This window comes from Bombina bombina, chromosome 5 (genome assembly GCF_027579735.1).
Source record: "Bombina bombina isolate aBomBom1 chromosome 5, aBomBom1.pri, whole genome shotgun sequence".
In the NCBI taxonomy this organism is placed as follows: domain Eukaryota; kingdom Metazoa; phylum Chordata; class Amphibia; order Anura; family Bombinatoridae; genus Bombina; species Bombina bombina.
In genome coordinates, this window is record NC_069503.1 from 7,413,811 (window position 1) to 7,437,478 (window position 23,668).

Sequence of the window (23,668 nt, forward strand, 5' to 3'; positions counted from 1 at the left end):
TATTACTTAAACACTTCAACCACAAGACACTCTTGGCCCTTCTTATCACTTAGGCGTTTTCTCTCTGGAGGTGATCAAACAATAGAATGCTTAGCACTAATTAGATTATAGCTGGAGCCAGCAACTCTGTCTTTAGAAATTAGTTTCTTAGCTAAACACAATTAAGTCCTTCAGTCCTGACAGAAGGGTCTGTCACAGTTACCTTCTACAACCAATTTCATGCATTGTTCCTGTCACTACAGCAGCGTGTTTCTGGTTCGATGAACTAGAAAAGTCGCTCAATAAAGATTCTTCTTATGAGGAGATTATGGACAGAATTCATGCTCTTAAATTGGCTAACTCTTTTACTTTAGACGCCACTTTGCAATTGGCTAGATTAGCGGCGAAAAATTCGGGGTTTGCTATTGTGGCGCGCAGAGCGCTTTGGCTAAAATCTTGGTCAGCGGATGCGTCTTCCAAGAACAAATTGCTTAACATACCTTTCAAGGGGAAAACGCTGTTTGGCCCTGACTTGAAAGAGATTATTTCAGATATCACTGGGGGTAAGGGCCACGCCCTTCCTCAGGATAGGTCTTTTAAGGCTAAAAATAAACCAAATTTTCGTCCCTTTCGCAGAAACGGACCAGCCACAAGTTCTACATCCTCTAAGCAAGAGGGTAATACTTCTCAAACCAAGCCAGCCTGGAGGCCAATGCAAGGCTGGAACAAAGGTAAGCAGGCCAAGAAACCTGCCACTGCTACCAAGACAGCATGAGATGTTGGCCCCCGATCCGGGACCGGATCTGGTGGGGGGCAGACTTTCTCTCTTCGCTCAGGCTTGGGCAAGAGATGTTCTGGATCCTTGGGCGCTAGAAATAGTCTCCCAAGGTTATCTTCTGGAATTCAAGGAGCTACCCCCAAGGGGGAGGTTCCACAGGTCTCAATTGTCTTCAGACCACATAAAAAGACAGGCATTCTTACATTGTGTAGAAGACCTGTTAAAAATGGGAGTGATTCATCCTGTTCCATTAGGAGAACAAGGGATGGGATTCTACTCCAATCTGTTCATAGTTCCCAAAAAAGAGGGAACATTCAGACCAATCTTAGATCTCAAGATCCTAAACAAATTTCTCAAGGTTCCATCGTTCAAAATGGAAACCATTCGGACAATTCTTCCTACCATCCAGGAAGGTCAATTCATGACCACGGTGGATTTAAAGGATGCGTATCTACATATTCCTATCCACAAGGAACATCATCGGTTCCTAAGGTTCGCCTTTCTGGACAAGCATTACCAGTTTGTGGCACTTCCATTCGGATTAGCCACTGCTCCAAGAATTTTCACAAAGGTACTAGGGTCCCTTCTAGCGGTGCTAAGACCAAGGGGCATTGCAGTTGTACCTTACTTGGACGACATACTGATTCAAGCGTCGTCTCTACCACAAGCAAAGGCTCATACGGACATTGTCCTGGCCTTTCTCAGATCTCACGGGTGGAAAGTGAACGTAGAAAAAAGTTCTCTATCTCCGTCAACAAGAGTTCCCTTCTTGGGAACAATAATAGACTCCTTAGAAATGAGGATTTTTCTGACAGAGGCCAGAAAATCAAAACTTCTAAGCTCTTGTCAAGTACTTCATTTTGTTCTTCTTCCTTCCATAGCGCAGTGCATGGAAGTAATAGGTTTGATGGTCGCGGCAATGGACATAGTTCCTTTTGTGCGAATTCATCTAAGACCATTACAACTGTGCATGCTCGGTCAGTGGAATGGGGATTATACAGACTTGTCTCCGACGATACAAGTAGATCAGAGGACCAGAGATTCACTCCGTTGGTGGCTGACCCTGGACAACCTGTCACAAGGGATGAGCTTCCGCAGACCAGAGTGGGTCATTGTCACGACCGACGCCAGTCTGGTGGGCTGGGGCGCGGTCTGGGAACCCCTGAAAGCTCAGGGTCTTTGGTCTCGGGAAGAATCTCTTCTCCCGATAAATATTCTGGAACTGAGAGCGATATTCAATGCTCTCAAGGCTTGGCCTCAGCTAGCAAAGGCCAAATTCATACGGTTTCAATCAGACAACATGACGACTGTTGCGTATATCAACCATCAGGGGGGAACAAGGAGTTCCCTGGCGATGGAAGAAGTGACCAAAATAATTCAATGGGCGGAGACTCACTCCTGCCACTTGTCTGCAATCCACATCCCAGGAGTGGAAAATTGGGAAGCGGATTTTCTGAGTCGTCAGACATTTCATCCGGGGGAGTGGGAACTCCATCCGGAAATCTTTGCCCAAATAATTCAATTGTGGGGCATTCCAGACATGGATCTGATGGCGTCTCGTCAGAACTTCAAGGTTCCTTGCTACGGGTCCAGATCCAGGGATCCCAAGGCGACTCTAGTGGATGCACTAGTAGCACCTTGGAGCTTCAACCTAGCTTATGTGTTCCCACCGTTTCCTCTCATTCCCAGGCTGGTAGCCAGGATCAAACAGGAGAGGGTATCGGTGATCTTGATAGCTCCTGCGTGGCCACGCAGGACTTGGTATGCAGATCTGGTGAATATGTCATCGGCTCCACCATGGAAGCTACCTTTGAGACAGGACCTTCTTGTCCAAGGTCCGTTCGAACATCCGAATCTGGCCTCACTCCAACTGACTGCTTGGAGATTGAACGCTTGATTTTATCAAAGCGAGGTTTCTCAGATTCTGTCATTGATACTCTTGTTCAGGCCAGAAAGCCTGTAACTAGAAAAATCTACCATAAAATATGGAAAAAATATATCTGTTGGTGTGAATCTAAAGGATTCCCATGGAACAAGATAAAAATTCCTAAGATTCTATCCTTTCTTCAAGAAGGTTTGGAGAAAGGATTATCTGCAAGTTCTTTGAAGGGACAGATTTCTGCTTTATCTGTTTTACTTCACAAAAAGCTGGCGGCTGTGCCAGATGTTCAAGCTTTTGTTCAGGCTCTGGTTAGAATCAAGCCTGTTTACAAACCTTTGACTCCTCCTTGGAGTCTCAAATTAGTTCTTTCAGTTCTTCAGGGGGTTCCGTTTGAACCCCTACATTCCGTTGACATCAAGTTATTATCTTGGAAAGTTTTGTTTTTGGTTGCAATTTCTTCTGCTAGAAGAGTTTCAGAGTTATCTGCTCTGCAGTTTTCTCCTCCTTATCTGGTGTTCCATGCGGATAAGGTGGTTTTGCGTACTTAACCTGGTTTTCTTCCGAAAGTTGTTTCTAACAAAAATATTAACCAGGAGATAGTCGTGCCTTCTTTGTGTCCGAATCCAGTTTCAAAGAAGGAACGTTTGTTGCACAATTTGGATGTAGTTCGTGCTCTAAAATTCTATTTAGAGGCTGCAAAGGATTTCAGACAAACATCTTCCTTGTTTGTTGTTTATTCTGGTAAAAGGAGAGGTCAAAAAGCAACTTCTACCTCTCTCTCTTTTTGGCTTAAAAGCATCATCAGATTGGCTTATGAGACTGCCGGACGGCAGCCTCCTGAAAGAATCACAGCTCATTCCACTAGGGCCGTGGCTTCCACATGGGCCTTCAAGAACGAGGCTTCTGTTGATCAGATATGTAAGGCAGCGACTTGGTCTTCACTGCACACTTTTACCAAATTTTACAAATTTGATACTTTTGCTTCTTCTGAGGCTATTTTTGGGAGAAAGGTTTTGCAAGCCGTGGTGCCTTCCATCTAGGTGACCTGATTTGCTCCCTCCCATCATCCGTGTCCTAAAGCTTTGGTATTGGTTCCCACAAGTAAGGATGACGCTGTGGACCGGACACACCTATGTTGGAGAAAACAGAATTTATGTTTACCTGATAAATTACTTTCTCCAACGGTGTGTCCGGTCCACGGCCCGCCCTGGTTTTTTAATCAGGTCTGATGATTTATTTTCTCTAACTACAGTCACCACGGTATCATATGATTTCTCCTATGCAAATATTCCTCCTTTACGTCGGTCGAATGACTGGGGAAGGCGGAGCCTAGGAGGGATCATGTGACCAGCTTTGCTGGGCTCTTTGCCATTTCCTGTTGGGGAAGAGAATATCCCACAAGTAAGGATGACGCCGTGGACCGGACACACCGTTGGAGAAAGTAATTTATCAGGTAAACATAAATTCTGTTTTATGCTTACCTGATAAATTCCTTTCTCCTGTAGTGTAGTCAGTCCACGGCCCGCCCTGTTTTTTATGGCAGGTCTAAATTTTTAAATTATACTACAGTCACCACTGCACCCTATAGTTTCTCCTTTCTCGTTTGGTTCTCGGTCGAATGACTGGGTGTGACGTAGAGGGGAGGAGCTATATAGCAGCTCTGCTTGGGTGATCCTCTTGCACTGCCTGTTGGGGAGGAGTTAATATCCCAGAAGTAATGATGACCCGTGGACTGACTACACTACAGGAGAAAGGAATTTATCAGGTAAGCATAAATTATGTTTTTCCTTCATTTTTTCTTTCATTTTCAGGTATCTGCTGCCCTCCGGTGGTCACTGCAGCATTTCTCTGGAACTTTTTCTGTCAGAAGATATTTATTGTTTTAAAACTTGTGTCATAATAAAAATGATTAAAAGTTTATTCACACATATTAATTTTAATTAACACATTATTCATTGCTAAAGGTTCAAAACATTTTTTTATAATTTTATTTTTTGTCACAGAATTTTTTTTTCTAACTTTTGTTTTTTAACAATTTAATTCAGTCACTTAACATTTCTTCTCCCAATCCTTTGACAGAGCAATCTGTTCAGAAGATGATAGATAATTCTTTAACTAAATGAATGTCTCATATGACTTCTCTTATGTCAAAATCTTCTGCAAAGAAAACTATAAAAAAGAAAGCTCCGTCCAGTGCTTTTAAAATAAGCAAAAAATGAGTCAAAACACACTCTTTCAGAGTCTAATCTTCCTTGCGGCAAATCCAAAAGACCCCTTACTCTCAAGGGGAATAAAAAGGGAGTTTCAATGAAAAAATCAAAATACATTTCAAAAGAAAAGGCTTCAGATTCTTCCACCTCATATAACTCCGATAATATTTCTGAGGATTCAGATAATTCCTCATCTAATTTTGAATCAGACTCTTTATCTGACTCTGTGCCTAATTGCAAAAAAATTAAAAAAATGTACTAAAAAATCCAAACATCTTGACGAAGATGATTTTAATTTCACTGATGCCCTTGGTAAACCCCGCTTTAACGCGGACACTTTACATCACCCTCGGTCCTCCGAGTGGTTCCCCCCCATGGAAATTCCATCCTTTGTAGATTTCCAACTCAAAAAGACCCTCAAGAAAAGGGCTAGAAATAATATGAATGCTGAATGCTCCAGACCCCTTCTTCCCAAAAATTGTAATATTAGCCCTGATATTGACCCCAAAGTTCTCAAGTTTATTGGTTCCCCAGGATATAAGATTAAAAAAGGCTTAGATAAAGCCTGGAAAAATTGCCAGGATAAACTCTTCGAACTTTCGGAAGAGGCTGTTTTAAAAGAATCCCCTATGGACCCTTCTCTTGTAAGAGAGTGGGTTCAACGTATCCTCTCCTTTGTTGGTAACACTAATTCTGCTATTATTATCGAACGCAGAAAAAATATCCTAAGAAAAATTGACCCAAAGATCTGTGACTTTGCGGTCAACAAATTACAATCCGATAAAGATGGTCTTCTTTTCGGAGATGCTTTTCTAAAAGATTTGAACCTTTACGCAAACACATTTTCTACCCTCAATAAAGTAAAAACCTCTATGAGAAATATGATGTACACACAAAATTTCTCTGACAGGGCCGGGAAAGGTAGAGGTCGCTTTCCCGGCCGTTCCTCTCAATTTTCAAGACCTCAATTTCAACAAAATTGCTCCTCAATACCAACCCTCCAGATTCAACAATGAAGCCTCTACTAATTACAACTTTTTCCCACAATGTTCCAGACCCTGGCAACAAAGAGGTAAACGTTTCAGAACCCAATCTCGCCCTTCTACAGGTAAAATTTCCTCTTTTTCCTCCTCCTCATTCTTTCCCACTAAAAGTTGGGGGAAGAATAGCCTTCTTTGCTCACAATTGGAATCTCATATCTTCAGATCCTTGGATCTTAAACACAGTTCAAGGGGTTCAAATAGATTTCTTATCTCCTCCTATCCAATTTTCTTTTCCAAAACCCATTCATTTTTCTCAAAAAGACAAACTTTTAGTCCAAAAATAGATAGGGAACCTTCTTCAAAAAGAAGCAATCTCCCTAAATCCAGATCCTCATTTAGCCTTCTTCAGCAACCTTTTTCTAGTAAAGAAGAAAAACGGTCAGTTCAGACCTGTAATAAACCTAAGAACTCTCAATGCTTATGTAGTTTACAATCACTTCAAACTAGAAGGGATTCATCTTCTAAGGGACTGTCTTTTAGACAACGATTGGCTTGTCAGGTTAGACCTTTCGGACGCTTATCTCACAGTTCCTATAGCTCCAGAACACTGGAATTATCTGACTTTCTCTTGGGAAGGGAGGATTTGGAGTTTCACTTGTCTCCCTTTCGGACTTTCATCCGCTCCATGGATCTTTACAAAACTTCTCAAGCCAGTAGTATCTTTTCTGAGACTCAGAGAAATTCGTCTGCTCATCTATCTGGACGATATTCTTCTTATGAATCAAGATCTTATTTCTCTTCAATCCCAATTAACCATGACAATAAACCTCTTAGAAAATTTAGGTTTTCTGGTAAACAAAGAAAAAGCAATCCTTCTCCCTTCCAAATCTCTAATTTTTCTTGGTTTTCTTATAGATACAGTGAAAGCTACTTTAAGCTTACCTCTCTCAAAGATAAAGAACATCAAGAAAGAAATTTCCAAAACTCTCAACAAACAATTTGTCTCGGTCAGACAGATAGCTAGGATTGTTGGGTTACTTTCATCCTCTATTCAGGCTATCTTTCCGGCCCCCCTTCATTATCGCGAGCTCCAAAGATGAAAGATTTCCTACCTTCAGAAAGGTTTCTCTTATTCTCACCTCATTCCATTATCCTTGGAAGCCAAAGAGGAGCTTTCATGGTGGCTTTCCCAAATGGAAGCTTGGAATGGGAGAGCTATCTTTGGGAAATCCCCAGATATAATCATAGAATCCAACGCCAGCCTTTCAGGCTGGGGTGCCCGCTGCAGCCCATCCATTACCGGAGGGAAATGGTCCGCAGAAGAAAAAGGCCTTCATATAAATTGTTTGGAACTTTTTGCTGGGTCCTTTGCAGTAAAAAGTTTTGTAAAATCTCTAGCCCCTGCTTCTATCCTTCTTCGGATGGACAACATTTCAGCTGTGAGATATCTCAATCGATTAGGTGGCACAAAATCCAACAATCTGTCCAATATTACCAAAGATTTTATTCATCTTTGTTTAGACAAGAATATCTCTATCAAGGCAGAATATATTCCAGGTAGGGTTGCACCGATACCGATACTAGTATCTGTATCGGTGCCGATACCAAGTATTTGCATGAGTACTTGTACTCGTGCAAATGCACCGATACCTCCAATTCCTACCCATATGCCATCTTGTGGCGTTTTTCAAACTATGTTCCCATTTCATTTTAAGCTGGAGTGAAGACTTAACTAAAAATTGTTCACTTCTGTTTTGCCAATACAAATTGCTGTTATTTGTATTATTTTACGTCAGAGCAGTGCTTTAAAAGCTGCTACTTTACAGCGGGAAGCTTCTCATCTTGCACAATTATGCTCAAAATATACTGTACTCTGAGGAACACCCTTAGCCAGGGCTGGACTGGGAATAAAAAGCAGCCCTGGAAAAATATGAAGACCAGCCTTATTTTTTGTTGAGTCAGTAGAATACAAATGCCCCATTTTTCTCAAAGGGTTTACTGGGATACTCCTTCCCCAATATTATTTGCAGAATTAAATTATAAGACTTTGTATTAAGTACAAGTGTCAGATTTATCAGTTATATAGGCACCCTACAACTCAATTGCTTCCAGTAATCACCCCTTTAAATTGTTGCTTTCCAGTTCCAGCTGCTGCAGCTGTTATTTATTGTTGTTATTATTAATATTTGTTATTGCAATAATTTTATTTATAAACATGTTCTATGAACTTTGTGACAACAAGCACATAAAACTGTTTTATTATTTAAAAATGTCTTTTGAGATACAGTTCATAATTATAAAGAAGCAATCTTAAATCATTAGTCTGTATTGTGCTTGGTAAACTGTCATGACATTAAAAAAGTATCGGTAATTGGTATCGGTGAGTATTTGAAAAAAAGTATCGGTACTTGTGTCTTAAAAAAAATGTTATCGGTGCAACCCTAATTCCAGGTCTTTCGAATTCTGCTGCAGATTGGTGTTCTCGTTTCCTCAGGGACTCCAGCGATTGGAAGATCCACAGGAACATTTTCCTTTCCATTCAAACCCTTCTGTGTCCTTTCTCTTTAGACATCTTCGCTTCTCGTTTCAACTGTAAACTGCCTCTCTATTTCAGTTGGCGTCCAGATCCCGAAGCATTGGCAATAGAAGCTTTTCTTCAAACCTGGCCGAAACAAGGAGCTTATGCTTTCCCCCCTTTTCTCTGATAGCTCGGACGATTTCTGTGGTTCGCAGGAACCTCCTATCTCTAACCCTAATAACTCCCCTGTGGCCAACTCAAGCTTGGTATCCTTCTCTTCTGGAGATGTCCTTCAGACCCCCAATTCTCCTCCCAGTTCTTCCAGATCTTCTTATGGATCCAGAGGACAATCCTCATTCTCTCATCCTCAATCAATCTCTCAGACTAATAGCCTGGTCGATTATGGGTAACTCAGAAATCTCCTCGAACTTTCGGACTCGGCTAAATCCCTCATGTGAGATTCATGCGCTCTTGGAACCCACAAATCTTATCTTTCCGCATGGTCCAGATGGTCTGGCTGGTGCATGCTTAGGAGTCTGAATCCATTTTCAACACCTCTAGCTCAAATCCTAAATTTCCTTTCTCATTTCTTCGATCTAGGCCTTTCATACAGAACTATCAATCTCTCCAGATCTGCTAATTCTGCTAGACATGATTTCATTAATAATCTTCCTATCGGAAAACATCCTTTGGTATGTCGTCTTCTCAAAGCTATTAGATTAAAAAGACCTCCTACCCCATAACATAACTTCTTTTGGGATGTAGATTTATTTTTCTCTTTTTAAATCTTGGCCTTCTAATGACCTTCTCTCATTAAAACAAATTTCTGCTAAACTCGCTACCCTTCTTTGCCTTATTTCTTTTCGCAGGGTTTCTGATGTCTGGGCTCTAGATTTCAATTCAAAATCCTTTTCTCCTGAAGATGTCACTTTCCTCATTTCTCGTAGAACTAAGACCTTATCCTCTTCTATCTTCTATCCCTATTTTCCTTCTGAACCCTCTCTCTGTGTTGTTTCTTGTCTAAAATCTTATGAATCTAAAACTGCGTCTTTCAGAGATTCTACTAACAACCAACTCTTATTATCTTTTGTCCCTCCTCACGCTCCTGTCACTACTACCTCTATTGCTAGATGGATTAAATGGGTCATGTCCGAAGCTGGAATTGACCTTTCCTTAACTGCTCATTCAGTTAGAGGATCGGCCGCTTCTAAAGCCCTTCTAAAGTCTGCCCCATTGCAAGAAATTTTAAGGGCTGCGGACTGGTCCTCCGACTCTACTTTCAATCCAACATGCATCTCTCAATCTTTTTCTATAATTGCTTTAAACATGCAAATATGAAGTGTCTGGTCTTGTAATAAAATTCTGATTATCCTAGCTTAGTGAAGGAATAATCTAGATTTTATTAAAGACACAGAGACGAATATTTCCCACCTCTCTTCTATCTTATCCCACCCATACTGTTATTTATTATTATTCTAACGTTTAATATATATTTTATTTTAGTTACCAACTTCTCAAATGTCACTAGTTAAATCCGGATTTGCTCCTACAATCAAGTCTCCTATTTCCTTGTGGAAGAACAGATGGATCTTCAAATCTTCACACTCCTCTCCTCAACCCTCGAGTCAAAATTCCATAAAGATTCTTCAAATCCTGTGGTTTTGTTTTCTACTATGTTTATTCCTTGGACTGTTTGGACTGTTAAGTTTTTTCAAGAGTTTCCTGGTTATGAGCATGAAACAAGAAAGAGGAAGATGGGGGTGCACATTGGTCTGTTTATGGCCAATATGGGTCATCTGATTGGTCCATTTTCTCTATTGTCTCTAACCTAGCATTCTCATTGGCTAGCTATATAGACTCTCTTTTCTCTGTTTTATTTTAGCTGTTTATGTGTTTTATGTACCTTTAAAGCTGCACATGAGTAGTAAAAGGAAGTATTGCAAATATTCGTCTCTGTGTCTTTCATAAAATCTAGATTATTCCTTCACTAAGCTAGGATAATCGTAATTTCTTCCTCTCAGGGTACTGTAAGTATATTGCACTTTATTTATTCATACATTTCCTGGATGTTGTTAGGACATTGAAATATTATGTTTAAGCTACTCAGGATTTCAGACAGACTTCTAGTCGTCTGTTCTTTTTTCTGATCCTAGGAAAGGTCAGAAAGCCTCTGCTATTTCTTTAGCCTTTTGATTGAAACTTTTTAATTCACAGGGCTTAATGAGGCTTGATCATATTTGTAAAGCGGCTAGTTGGTCTCCTTTGCATACCGTCACTAAATTTTACCATTTGATAGAAAGCGTCTGCAGGCAGTTGTCTCAGTTTGAGAATTGTATCTGGTTTTAAGGGCATTTCAAAAAAACAAAACAAAGAAAAATAAAAACAAGACATTTTTGTGGGGTTTTGGATTTATTTTCTCAGTGAAAAAAGATGATTTTAATTCCCACCCTATTTGTCATTTACTCGTGGACTTCCACAGCTTGGGTATTGGTTCCTATGAGTAAAGGATTGTGGACTCTCACCACCTGTATAAAAGAAAACTGATAAATGCCTTTCTTTTGTGGTGATGAGAGTCCACGAGCTCCTACCCTTTTGTTATGGGTTGTTTTGAGCACACGTTTTTCTCTGCTCGTATTCCTTTCGTACCTCACTTACTTGGCTACACGTTAGACTGAGGTATGTGTTAGGGGTTTTATAGAGCTCTTGGCGATTTGGGCTTCTTTGTCTCTTCCTAGCAGTAGAGCAGTAATTCACATGAGTAAAGGAGCGTGGACTCTCACCACCATGTAAGAAAGGAATTTATCAGGTAAGTATAAATGATGATTTTGTGATTCAGACAGAATAAATTTCAGTTTGCTTCCATTATTAAATTTGCTCTTTTCTCATGATATTCTTTATTGAAGAGATACGTAGGTTGGTGCCATCTAGTGCTCTTCCAAATGAATAGCATTCTTCTGACATATAGTGTTCCAGACACACGCATGTTCCTAAGCTTAGGTCCCTGCTTTTCAACAAAAGATGCCAAGAGAACAAATACATTTGAAGTAAATTAGAAAGTTGTTTAAAAGTTTGTGCTCTATCTAAGTCGTGGCATTTTTTCATTTTTATTTTATGCCCCATTAAGTTGGTTTTGAGGGTTCTTCAGACTCTTCTGTTTGAACCCATGCATGGTTGGACATTCAGCTGTGGTCTTAAGCGTTTTTGTTGGCAAGAAGAGTATCTGTGCTCTCCTCTATCTTGTGATTCTTCTTGATTTATTTTTTATCTGGATAAAGTAGTTTTAAGAACAAACTAATCATCATCTTCCTAAGGTTTTTTCTTCTGAAAACATCAGTCAAGAAATTGTAGTTCCGTCTCTGTCCAGCACCAAAAATCGCTAAATAGAGATCACATAAATAGGATATAGTCTTAAAGACACTAAAGAGTTCAGAAATGCTCCTTCCTTGTTAATCCATTTCTCAGGTCCCCCGCAAGGGACAGAGAGCTACAGCAATCACCTTGATTCACATAGCGTACCTATTAATTATTGCTCATTATACCAGAGCAGTTGCTACATCTTGGGCTTTTTGAAATTAAGTTTCCATTGAACAGATGTGCAAGGCAGCTACTTGGTCATCTTTACATACCTTTACTAAATTCTATTCTGGGGCTGCTCTTGGTAGGAATATTCTGTAGGTTGCTGTGCCTGTTGGTTAAGTACCTCTACCTGCCTTAACTGTTGTTCCTGCCCTGTTTAATGGTGGTCTCATGGACTTCACAGCTTGGGTATAGGATTCAACATGTGATGGCTCATGGACTTTTACCATCATATGAAATAAAACAAAAATATTTTATTTCATGATGATGAGAGTCCATGATACCCACCCTTGTTTTTCCATAACAGTTAGTGGCAGTACCAGTTTTTACTATCTTTACCCTGCTTTGCTTTTCCTACTTTTTCTAATTTTCTCCTTTCGCTTGGCTGTTTGCATGACTAGGGAATCATGGGAAAGTGGGAGGGATTAAAGCTCTGTTGTATTGTGTGTTTTGCCGTCTCTGGTAGGACTGGTCTTTAATTATTCATGTGATGGTTTGTGAACTCTCACCATCATGAAATAAATTAAAGGGACACTGAACCCAAATCTTTTTGTTCATGATTCAGATAGAGCAGCAATTTTAAGCAACTTTCTAATTTACTCCTATTATCAAATTTTTCTTCGTTCTCTTGCTGTCTTTATTTGAAAATCATGAATGTAAATCTTAGTAGCCAGCCCATTTTCGGTTCAGCACCACGGATAGCGCTTGCTTATTTGAGGCTGACATTTACCCACCAATAAGGAAGCATAACCCAGGGTCTCAACCAAAAATGGGCCGGCTCCTATGTATCACATTCCTGCTTTTTAAATAAAGATAGCAAGAGAATGATGAAAGATTGATAATAGGAGTAAATTAGAAAGTTGCTTAAAATTGCATGCTGTATCGGAATCATTAAAGAAAAAATATGAGTTCAGTGTCCCTTTAATTTATAAGTTAAGCATAAATTTAGTTTATTTGTAAGTATAATAGCCTTTTCTGTGGGTGTGGTAAACTGATTTGTGAGCAACTTTTTTTTGTTCCAGTCTCTCCTCTACTGTTTCCTGGTCTCTTTTCTACTGATTCCTTCTCTCTCTCTACTGATTCCTGGTCTCTCTTCTCTTTCCTGGTCTCCTTTCTATGGATTCCTTCTCTCTCTACTGATTCCCGGTCTCTCTTCTCTTTCCTGGTCTCTTTTCTACTGATTCCTTCTCTCTACTGATTCCCGGTCTCTCTTCTCTTCCCTGGTCTCTTTTCTACTGATTCCTTCTATCACTACTGATTCCTGGTCTCTCTTCTCTTTCCTGGTCTCTTTTCTACTGATTCCTTCTCTCTCTACTGATTCCCGTTTTCTCTTCTCTTCCCTGGTCTCTTTTCTACTGATTCCTTCTCTCTCTACTGATTCCCTGTCTCTTTTCTCTTTCCTGGTCTCTTTTCTACTGATTCCTTCTCTCTCTTCTGATTCCCGGTCTCTCTTCTCTTTCCTGGTCCCTTTTCTACTGATTCCTTCTCTCTCTACTGATTTCCGGTCTCTCTTCTCTTTCCTGGTCTCTTTTCTACTGATTCCTTCTCTCTCTACTGATTCCCGTTTTCTCTTCTCTTTCCTGGTCTCTTTTCTACTGATTCCTTCTCTCTACTGATTCCCGGTCTCTCTTCTCTTCCCTGGTCTCTTTTCTACTGATTCCTTCTCTCTCTACTGATTCCCGTTTTCTCTTCTCTTTCCTGGTCTCTTTTCTACTGATTCCTTCTCTCTACTGATTCCCGGTCTCTCTTCTCTTTCCTGGTCTCTTTTCTACTGATTCCTTCTCTCACTACTGATTCCCGGTCTCTCTTCTCTTCCCTGGTCTCTTTTCTACTGATTCCTTCTCTCTCTACTGATTCCCTGTCTCTTTTCTCTTTCCTGGTCTCTTTTCTACTGATTCCTTCTCTCACTACTGATTCCCGGTCTCTCTTCCCTGGTCTCTTTTTCTACTGATTCCTTCTCTCTCTACTGATTCCCGTTTTCTCTTCTCTTCCCTGGTCTCTTTTCTACTGATTCCTTCTCTCTCTACTGATTCCCGGTCTCTCTTCTCTTTCCTGGTCTCTTTTCTACTGATTCCTTCTCTCTCTACTGATTCCCGGTCTCTCTTCTCTTTCTTGGTCTCTTTTCTACTGATTCCTTCTCTCACTACTGATTCCCGGTCTCTCTTTTCTTTCCTGTCTCTTTTCTACTGATTCCTTCTCTCTCTACTGATTCCTGGTCTCTCCTCTCTTTCCTGGTCTCTCCTCTACTGATTCCTTCTCTCTCTACTGACTCCCGGTCTCTCTTCTCTTTCCTGGTCTCTTTTCTACTGATTCCTTCTCTCTACTGATTCCCGGTCTCTCTTCTCTTCCCTGGTCTCTTTTCTACTGATTCCTTCTCTCGCTACTGATTCCTGGTCTCTCTTCTCTTTCCTGGTCTCTTTTCTACTGATTCCTTCTCTCTCTACTGATTCCCGTTTTCTCTTCTCTTCCCTGGTCTCTTTTCTACTGATTCCTTCTCTCTCTACTCATTCCCTGTCTCTTTTCTCTTTCCTGGTCTCTTTTCTACTGATTCCTTCTCTCTCTACTGATTCCCGGTCTCTCTTCTCTTTCCTGGTCTCTTTTCTACTGTTTCCTTCTCTCACTACTGTTTCCCGGTCTCTCTTCTCTTTCCTGGTCTCTTTTCTACTGATTCCTTCTCTCACTACTGATTCCCGGTCTCTCTTCTCTTTCCTGGTCTCTTTTCTACTGATTCCTTCTCTCTCTACTGATTCCCGTTTTCTCTTCTCTTCCCTGGTCTCTTTTCTACTGATTCCTTCTCTCTCTACTGATTCCCTGTCTCTTTTCTCTTTCCTGGTCTCTTTTCTACTGATTCTGTCTCTCTCTACTGATTCCCGGTCTCTCTTCTATTTCCTGGTCTCTTTTCTACTGATTCCTTCTCTCTCTACTGATTCCTGGTCTCTCTTCTCTTTCCTGGTCTCTTTTCTACTTATTCCTTCTCTCTCTACTGATTCCCGGTCTCTCTTCTCTTTTCTGGTCTCTTTTCTACTTATTCCTTCTCTCTCTACTGATTTCCGCTCTCTCTTCTCTTTCCTGGTCTCTTTTCTACTGATTCCTTCTCTCTCTACTGATTCCCGGTCTATTTTCTCTTTCCTGGTTTCTTTTCTCTTTCCTGGTCTCTTTTCTACTGATTCCTTCTCTCTCTACTGATTCCTGGTCTCTCTTCTCTTTCCTGGTCTCTTTTCTACTGATTCCTTCTCTCTCTACTGATTCCCGGTCTCTCTTCTCTTTCCTGGTCTCTTTTCTACTGATTCCATCTCTCTCTACTGATTCCCGGTCTCTTTTCTACTGATTCCTTCTCTCTACTGATTCCCGGTCTCTCTTCTCTTTCCTCGTCTCTTTTCTACTGATTTCTTCTCTCTCTACTGATTCCCACTCTCTTCTCTTTCCTGGTCTCTCCTCTACGGATTTCTTCTCTCTCTACTGATTCCTGGTCTCTCTTCTCTTTCCTGGTCTCTTTTCTACTGATTCCTTCTCTCTCTACTGATTCCCGGTCTCTCTTCTCTTTCCTGGTCTCTTTTCTTCTGATTCCCGGTCTCTCTTCTCTTTCCTGGTCTCTTTTCTACGGATTCCTTCTCTCGCTACTGATTCCCGGTCTCTCTTCCCTGGTCTCTTTTCTACTGATTCCTTCTCTCTCTACTGATTCCCGGTCTCTCTTCTCTTTCCTGGTCTCTTTTCTACTGATTCCTTCTCTTGCTACTGATTCCCGGTCTCTCTTCTCTTCCCTGGTCTCTTTTCTACTGATTCCTTCTCTCTCTACTGATTCCCGGTCTCTCTTCTCTTTCCTGGTCTCTTTTCTACTGATTCCTTCTCTCACTACTGATTCCCGGTCTCTTTTCTCTTTCTTTGTCTCTTTTCTACTGATTCCTTCTCTCACTACTGATTCCCGGTCTCTCTTCTCTTTCCTGGTCTCTTTTCTACTGATTCCTTCTCTCTCTACTGATTCCCGGTCTCTCTTCTCTTTTCTGGTCTCTTTTCTACTGATTCCTTCTCTCTCTACTGATTCCAGGTCTCTCTTATCTTTCCTGGTCTCTTTTCTACTGATTCCTTCTCTCTCTACTGATTCCAGGTTTCGCTTATCTTTCCTGGTCTCTTTTCTACTGATTCCTTCTCTCTCTATTGATTTCCGGTCTCTCTTCTCTTTCCTGGTCTCTTTTCTACTGATTCCTTCTCTCTCTACTGATTCCCGGTCTCTCTTCTCTTTCCTGGTCTCTTTTCTACTGATGCCATCTCTCTACTGATTCCCGGTCTCTTTTCTACTGATTCCTTCTCTCTCTACTGATTCCCGGTCTCTCTTCTACTGATTTCTTCTCTCTCTACTGATTCCCGCTCTCTCTTCTCTTTCCTGGTCTCTCCTCTACGGATTTCTTCTCTCTCTACTGATTCCTGGTCTCTCTTCCCTTTCCTGGTCTCTTTTCTACTGATCCCTTCTCTCTCTACTGATTCCCAGTCTCTCTTCTCTTTTCTTTTCTCTTTTCTACTGATTCCTTCTCTCTCTACTAATTCCCTGTCTCTCTTCTCTTTTCGGGTCTCTTTTCGGGTCTCTTTTCTACTGATTCCCTTCTGTCTCTGCTGATTCCCTGTCTCTCTCTCCTTTCCTGGTCTCTCCTCTACTGATTCCCTTTCTCTCCTCTTTTCCTTCCCTGGCTCTCCTCTTCTTCTTACCGGTCTCTTCTCTACTGATTCCCTGTCCACTACCTACGGTTTCCTGGTCTCTCCTCTTTTGTTTCCTGGTCTTTTCTCTACTGATTCCCTGTTCTCTCTTCTAAGGTTTCCTTGTCTCTCCTCAAATGATTCCTAGTCTCTCCTCTATGGTTTCCCGGTCTCTCCATAACTAATTCCTGGTCTCTTCTCTCCTCTACAGTTTCCAAGCTCTCTCCTCTTCTGTTTCTCCGGCTCTCCACTACTTTTTCCTTGTCTCTCCTCTACAGATTCCTGGTTTCTCCTCTTCTGTTTGCCAGTCTCCTTCTCTTGCTTTTCTGTACCACACAACTATTATGTTTTAACTCTCTGGAGCATTTTTCTGTCATTCTCAGTTTGCAGCCTGGGTGGACGCTGTTGTGTTTGTGTTCAGCCTTGAAGATGAGATCAGTTTTCAGACAGTATTTAATTACTATGCTCGGCTTACCAGTTATCGGAACACTACGGACGTACCCATGGTGCTTGTGGGGACTCAAGGTGAGAGAAATTCCAGGCTGATAAATATATTCTATATTATACCCCCTCCCCTTCTGCTAGACTTCTCACAGACCCGTTTCACCCAACATTTACTTTCCATGTTGGCCCAAGACTCCTGCCTTACTCCATGTCACCTTCTCCCCCTTTGATCTGCCAGAGTTGTCTCTCACTCTCAGACCTGCAGTCCGATTTCACCCTTGTTTTAGTTGCTACCATGTCTAGTTTCTGCCCTTTTACTACTGCAGTCCGATTTCACCCTTGTTTTGGTTGCTACCATGTCTAGTTTCTGCCCTTTTACTACTGCAGTCCGATTTCACCCTTGTTTTGGTTGCTACCATGTCTAGTTTCTGCCCTTTTACTACTGCAGTCCGATTTCACCCTTGTTTTGGTTGCTACCATGTCTAGTTTCTGCCCTTTTACTACTGATATCATTAAACAGCATGTCTTACTTTTGCTTAAAATCACATTTAATTCGAAATTAATCTTTCATGATTCGAATGGCGCAGTAATTTGCAGTTTACTTAAATTATCAGATTGCACCAGCTTCTACTGAGCATGAAAGTTCCCAGTGTATATGTATATGAGTCTGTAATTGGCTGTTTGCTTTCACATGATAGTTATATGCACACTGCCTGAGGCACCAGTTACTACTGAGCATGTGCAAGATATCACAGTGTATATGTATATGAATCTGTGATTAGCTGATGGCTGTCACATGATACAGTTATATGCACACTGCCTGAGGCACCAGTTACTACTGAGCATGTGCAAGATATCACAGTGTATACGTATATGAGTCTGTGATTAGCTGATGGCTGTCACATGATACAGTTATATGCACACTGCCTGAGGCACCAGTTACTACTGAGCATGTGCAAGAGATCACAGTGTATATGTATATGAGTCTGTGATTAGCTGATGGCTGTCACATGATACAGTTATATGCACACTTACTGAGGTACCAGTTACTACTGAGCATGTGCAAGAGATCACAGTGTATACGTATATGAGTCTGTGATTAGCTGATGTTTGTCACATGATACAGTTATATGCACACTTACTGAGGCACCAGTTACTACTGAGCATGTGCAAGATATCAGTGTATACGTATATGAGTCTGTGATTAGCTGATGGCTGTCACATGATACAGTTATATGCACACTGCCTGAGGCACCAGTTACTACTGAGCATGTGCAAGATATCACAGTGTATACGTATATGAGTCTGTGATTAGCTGATGGCTGTCACATGATACAGTTATATGCACACTGCCTGAGGCACCAGTTACTACTGAGCATGTGCAAGATATCACAGTGTATACGTATATGAGTCTGTGATTAGCTGATGGCTGTCACATGATACAGTTATATGCACACTGCCTGAGGCACCAGCTTCTACTGAGCATGAAAGTTCCCAGTGTATACGTATATGAGTCTGTAATTGGCTGATTGCTTTCACATGATAGTTATATGCACACTGCCTGAGGCACCAGCTACTACTGAGCATGTGCAAGAGATCACAGTGTATACGTATATGAGTCTGTGATTAGCTGATGGCTGTCACATGATACAGTTATATGCACACTTACTGAGACACCAGTTACTACTGAGCATGTGCAAGAGATCACAGTGTATACGTATATGAGTCTGTGATTAGCTGATGGGTGTCACATGATACGGTTATATGCACACTGTATGAGGCACCAGTTACTACTGAGCATGTGCAAGAGATCACATTGTATACGTATATGAGTCTGTGATTAGCTGATTTCTGTCACATGATACAGTTATAGGCACACTTACTGAGGCATCAGTTACTACTGAGCATGTGCAAGAGATCCCAGTGTATATGTATATGAGTCTGTGATTAGCTGATGACTGTCACATGATACAGTTATATGCACACTTACTGAGGCACCAGTTACTACTGAGCATGTGCAAGAGATCCCAGTGTATATGTATATGAGTCTGTGATTAGCTGATGGCTGTCACATGATACAGTTATATGAACACTTACTGAGGCACCAGTTACTACTGAGCATGTGCAAGAGATCACAGTGTATATGTATATGAGTCTGTGATTAGCTGATGTCTGTCACATGATACAGTTATATGCACACTGCCTGAGGCACCAGCTACTACTGAGCATGTGCAAGAGATCACAGTGTATACGTATATGAGTCTGTGATTAGCTGATGGCTGTCACATGATACAGTTATATGCACACTTACTGAGGCACCAGTTACTACTGAGCATGTGCAAGAGATCACCGTGTATACGTATATGAGTCTGTGATTAGCTGATGGCTGTCACATGATACAGTTATATACACACTTACTGAGGCACCAGTTACTACTGAGCATGTGCAAGAGATCACAGTGTATACGTATATGAGTCTGTGATTAGCTGATGACTGTCACATGATACAGTTATATGCACACTTACTGAGGCACCAGTTACTACTGAGCATGTGCAAGAGATCACAGTGTATACGTATATGAGTCTGTGATTAGCTGATGTCTGTCACATGATACAGTTGTATGCACACTTACTGAGGCACCAGTTACTACTGAGCATGTGCAAGAGATCACAGTGTATACGTATATGAGTCTGTGATTAGCTGATGGCTGTCACATGATACAGTTATATACACACTTACTGAGGCACCAGTTACTACTGAGCATGTGCAAGAGATCACAGTGTATACGTATATGAGTCTGTGATTTGCTGATGGCTGTCACATGATACAGTTATATGCACACTTACTGAGGTACCAGTTACTACTGAGCATGTGCAAGAGATCACAGTGTATACGTATATGAGTCTGTGATTTGCTGATGGCTGTCACATGATACAGTTATATGCACACTGTCTGAGGTACCAGTTACTACTGAGCATGTGCAAGAGATAACAGTGTATACGTATATGAGTCTGTGATTAGCTGATGGCTGTCACATGATACAGTTATATGCACACTGTCTGAGGCACCAGTTACTACATAGCATGTGCAAGAGATCACAGTGTATACGTATATGAGTCTGTGATTAGCTGATGGCTGTCACATGATACAGTTATATGCACACTTACTGAGGCACCAGTTACTACTGAGCATGTGCAAGAGATCACAGTGTATATGTATATGAGTCTGTGATTAGCTGATGGCTGTCACATGATACAGTTATATGCACACTTACTGAGGCACCAGTTACTACTGAGCATGTGCAAGAGATCACAGTGTATACGTATATGAGTCTGTGATTAGCTGATGGCTGTCACATGATACAGTTATATGCACACTTACTGAGGCACCAGTTACTACTGAGCATGTGCAAGAGATCACAGTGTATACGTATATGAGTCTGTGATTAGCTGATGGCTGTCACATGATACAGTTATAGGCACACTTACTGAGGCACCAGTTACTACTGAGCATGTGCAAGAGATCACAGTATATACGTATATGAGTCTGTGATTTGCTGATGTCTGTCACATGATACAGTTATATGCACACTTACTGAGGCACCAGTTACTACTGAGCATGTGCAAGAGATCACAGTGTATACGTATATGAGTCTGTGATTAGCTGATGGCTGTCACATGATACAGTTATATGCACACTGCCTGAGGCACCAGTTACTACTGAGCATGTGCAAGAGATCACAGTGTATATGTATATGAGTCTGTGATTAGCTGATGGCTGTCACATGATACAGTTATATGCACACTGTCTGAGGCACCAGTTACTACTGAGCACGTGCAAGAGATCACCGTGTATACGTATATGAGTCTTTGATTAGCTGATGGCTGTCACATGATACAGTTATATGCACACTTACTGAGGCACCAGTTACTACTGAGCATGTGCAAGAGATCACAGTGTATACGTATATGAGTCTGTGATTAGCTGATGGCTGTCACATGATACAGTTATATGCACACTGTCTGAGTCACCAGTTATTACTGAGCATGTGCAAGAGATCACAGTGTATATGTATATGAGTCTGTGATTAGCTGATGACTGTCACATGATAGTTATATGCACACTTACTGAGGCACCAGTTACTACTGAGCACGTGCAATAGATCACAGTGTATACGTATATGAGTCTTTGATTAGCTGATGGCTGTCACATGATACAGTTATATGCACACTGTCTGAGGCACCAGTTACTACTGAGCATGTGCAAGAGATCACAGTGTATACGTATATGAGTCTGTGATTAGCTGATGGCTGTCACATGATACAGTTATATGCACACTGTCTGAGGCACCAGTTACTACTGAGCATGTGCAAGAGATCACAGTGTATATGTATATGAGTCTGTGATTAGCTGATGGCTGTCACATGATACAGTTATATACACACTGTGTGAGGCACCAGTTACTACTGAGCATGTGCAAGAGATCACAGTGTATACGTATATGAGTCTGTGATTAGCTGATGACTGTCACATGATACAGTTATATACACACTGTCTGAGGCACCAGTTACTACTGAGCATGTGCAAGAGATCACAGTGTATACGTATATGAGTCTGTGATTAGCTGATGGCTGTCACATGATACAGTTATATGCACACTTACTGAGGCACCAGTTACTACTGAGCATGTGCAAGAGATCACAGTGTATATGTATATGAGTCTGTGATTAGCTGATGGCTGTCACATGATACAGTTATATGCACACTGTCTGAGGCACCAGTTACTACTGAGCATGTGCAAGAGATCACAGTGTATACGTATATGAGTCTGTGATTAGCTGATGGCTGTCACATGATACAGTTATATGCACACTTACTGAGGCACCAGTTACTACTGAGCATGTGCAAAAGATCACAGTTTATATGTATATGAGTCTGTGATAAGCTGATGTCTGTCACATGATACAGTTATATGCACACTGTCTGAGGCACCAGTTACTACTGAGCATGTGCAAGAGATCACAGTGTATATGTATATGAGTCTGTGATTAGCTGATGGCTGTCACATGATACAGTTATATGCACACTTACTGAGGCACCAGTTACTACTGAGCATGTGCAAAAGATCACAGTTTATATGTATATGAGTCTGTGATTAGCTGATGTCTGTCACATGATACAGTTATATGCACACTGTCTGAGGCACCAGTTACTACTGAGCATGTGCAAGAGATCACAGTGTATATGTATATGAGTCTGTAATTAGCTGATGGCTGTCACATGATACAGTTATATGCACACTTACTGAGGCATCAGTTACTACTGAGCATGTGCAAGAGATCCCAGTGTATACGTATATGAGTCTGTGATTAGCTGATGGCTGTCACATGATACAGTTATATGCACACTGTCTGAGGTACCAGTTACTACTGAGCATGTGCAAGAGATCACAGTGTATACGTATATGAGTCTGTGATTAGCTGATGACTGTCACATGATACAGTTATATGCACACTTACTGAGGCACCAGTTACTACTGAGCATGTGCAAGAGATCACAGTGTATACGTATATGAGTCTGTGATTAGCTGATGGCTGTCACATGATACAGTTATATGCACACTGTCTGACGCACCAGTTACTACTGAGCATGTGCAAGAGATCACAGTGTATACGTATATGAGTCTGTGATTAGCTGATGTCTGTCACATGATACAGTTATATACACACTGTACTGAGGCACCAGTTACTACTGAGCATGTGCAAGAGATCACAGTGTATACGTATATGAGTCTGTGATTAGCTGATGGCTGTCACATGATACAGTTATATGCACACTGTACTGAGGCACCAGTTACTACTGAGCATGTGCAAGAGATCACAGTGTATACGTATATGAGTCTGTGATTAGCTGATGGCTGTCACATGATACAGTTATATGCACACTTACTGAGGCACCAGTTACTACTGAGCATGTGCAAGAGATCACAGTGTATACGTATATGAGTCTGTGATTAGCTGATGTTTGTCACATGATACAGTTATATGCACACTTACTGAGGTACCAGTTACTACTGAGCATGTGCAAGATATCACAGTGTATACGTATATGAGTCTGTGATTAGCTGATGGCTGTCACATGATACAGTTATATGCACACTGTCTGAGGCACCAGTTACTACTGAGCATGTGCAAGAGATCACAGTGTATACGTATATGAGTCTGTGATTAGCTGATGGCTGTCACATGATACAGTTATATGCACACTTACTGAGGCACCAGTTACTACTGAGCATGTGCAAGAGATCACAGTGTATATGTATATGAGTCTGTGATTAGCTGATGGCTGTCACATGATACAGTTATATGCACACTGTCTGAGGCACCAGTTACTACTGAGCATGTGCAAGAGATCACAGTGTATACGTATATGAGTCTGTGATTAGCTGATGGCTGTCACATGATACAGTTATATGCACACTTACTGAGGCACCAGTTACTACTGAGCATGTGCAAGAGATCACAGTGTATACGTATATGAGTCTGTGATTAGCTGATGGCTGTCACATGATACAGTTATATGCACACTTACTGAGACACCAGTTACTAC

General features: G+C 41.2%; 1 protein-coding gene across 1 annotated transcript in view; it reads left to right on the forward strand.

Moving 5' to 3' along the window:
* AGAP3 (ArfGAP with GTPase domain, ankyrin repeat and PH domain 3) overlaps positions 1 to 23,668 on the forward strand; it is a 1,006,220-nt gene that overhangs the window by 145,736 nt on the left and 836,816 nt on the right. Inside the window, exon 5 of the mRNA XM_053713235.1 lies at positions 16,999 to 17,280. Coding sequence (XP_053569210.1) covers positions 16,999 to 17,280 — 282 coding nt within the window. The remainder of the gene's footprint in view (positions 1 to 16,998; positions 17,281 to 23,668) is intronic.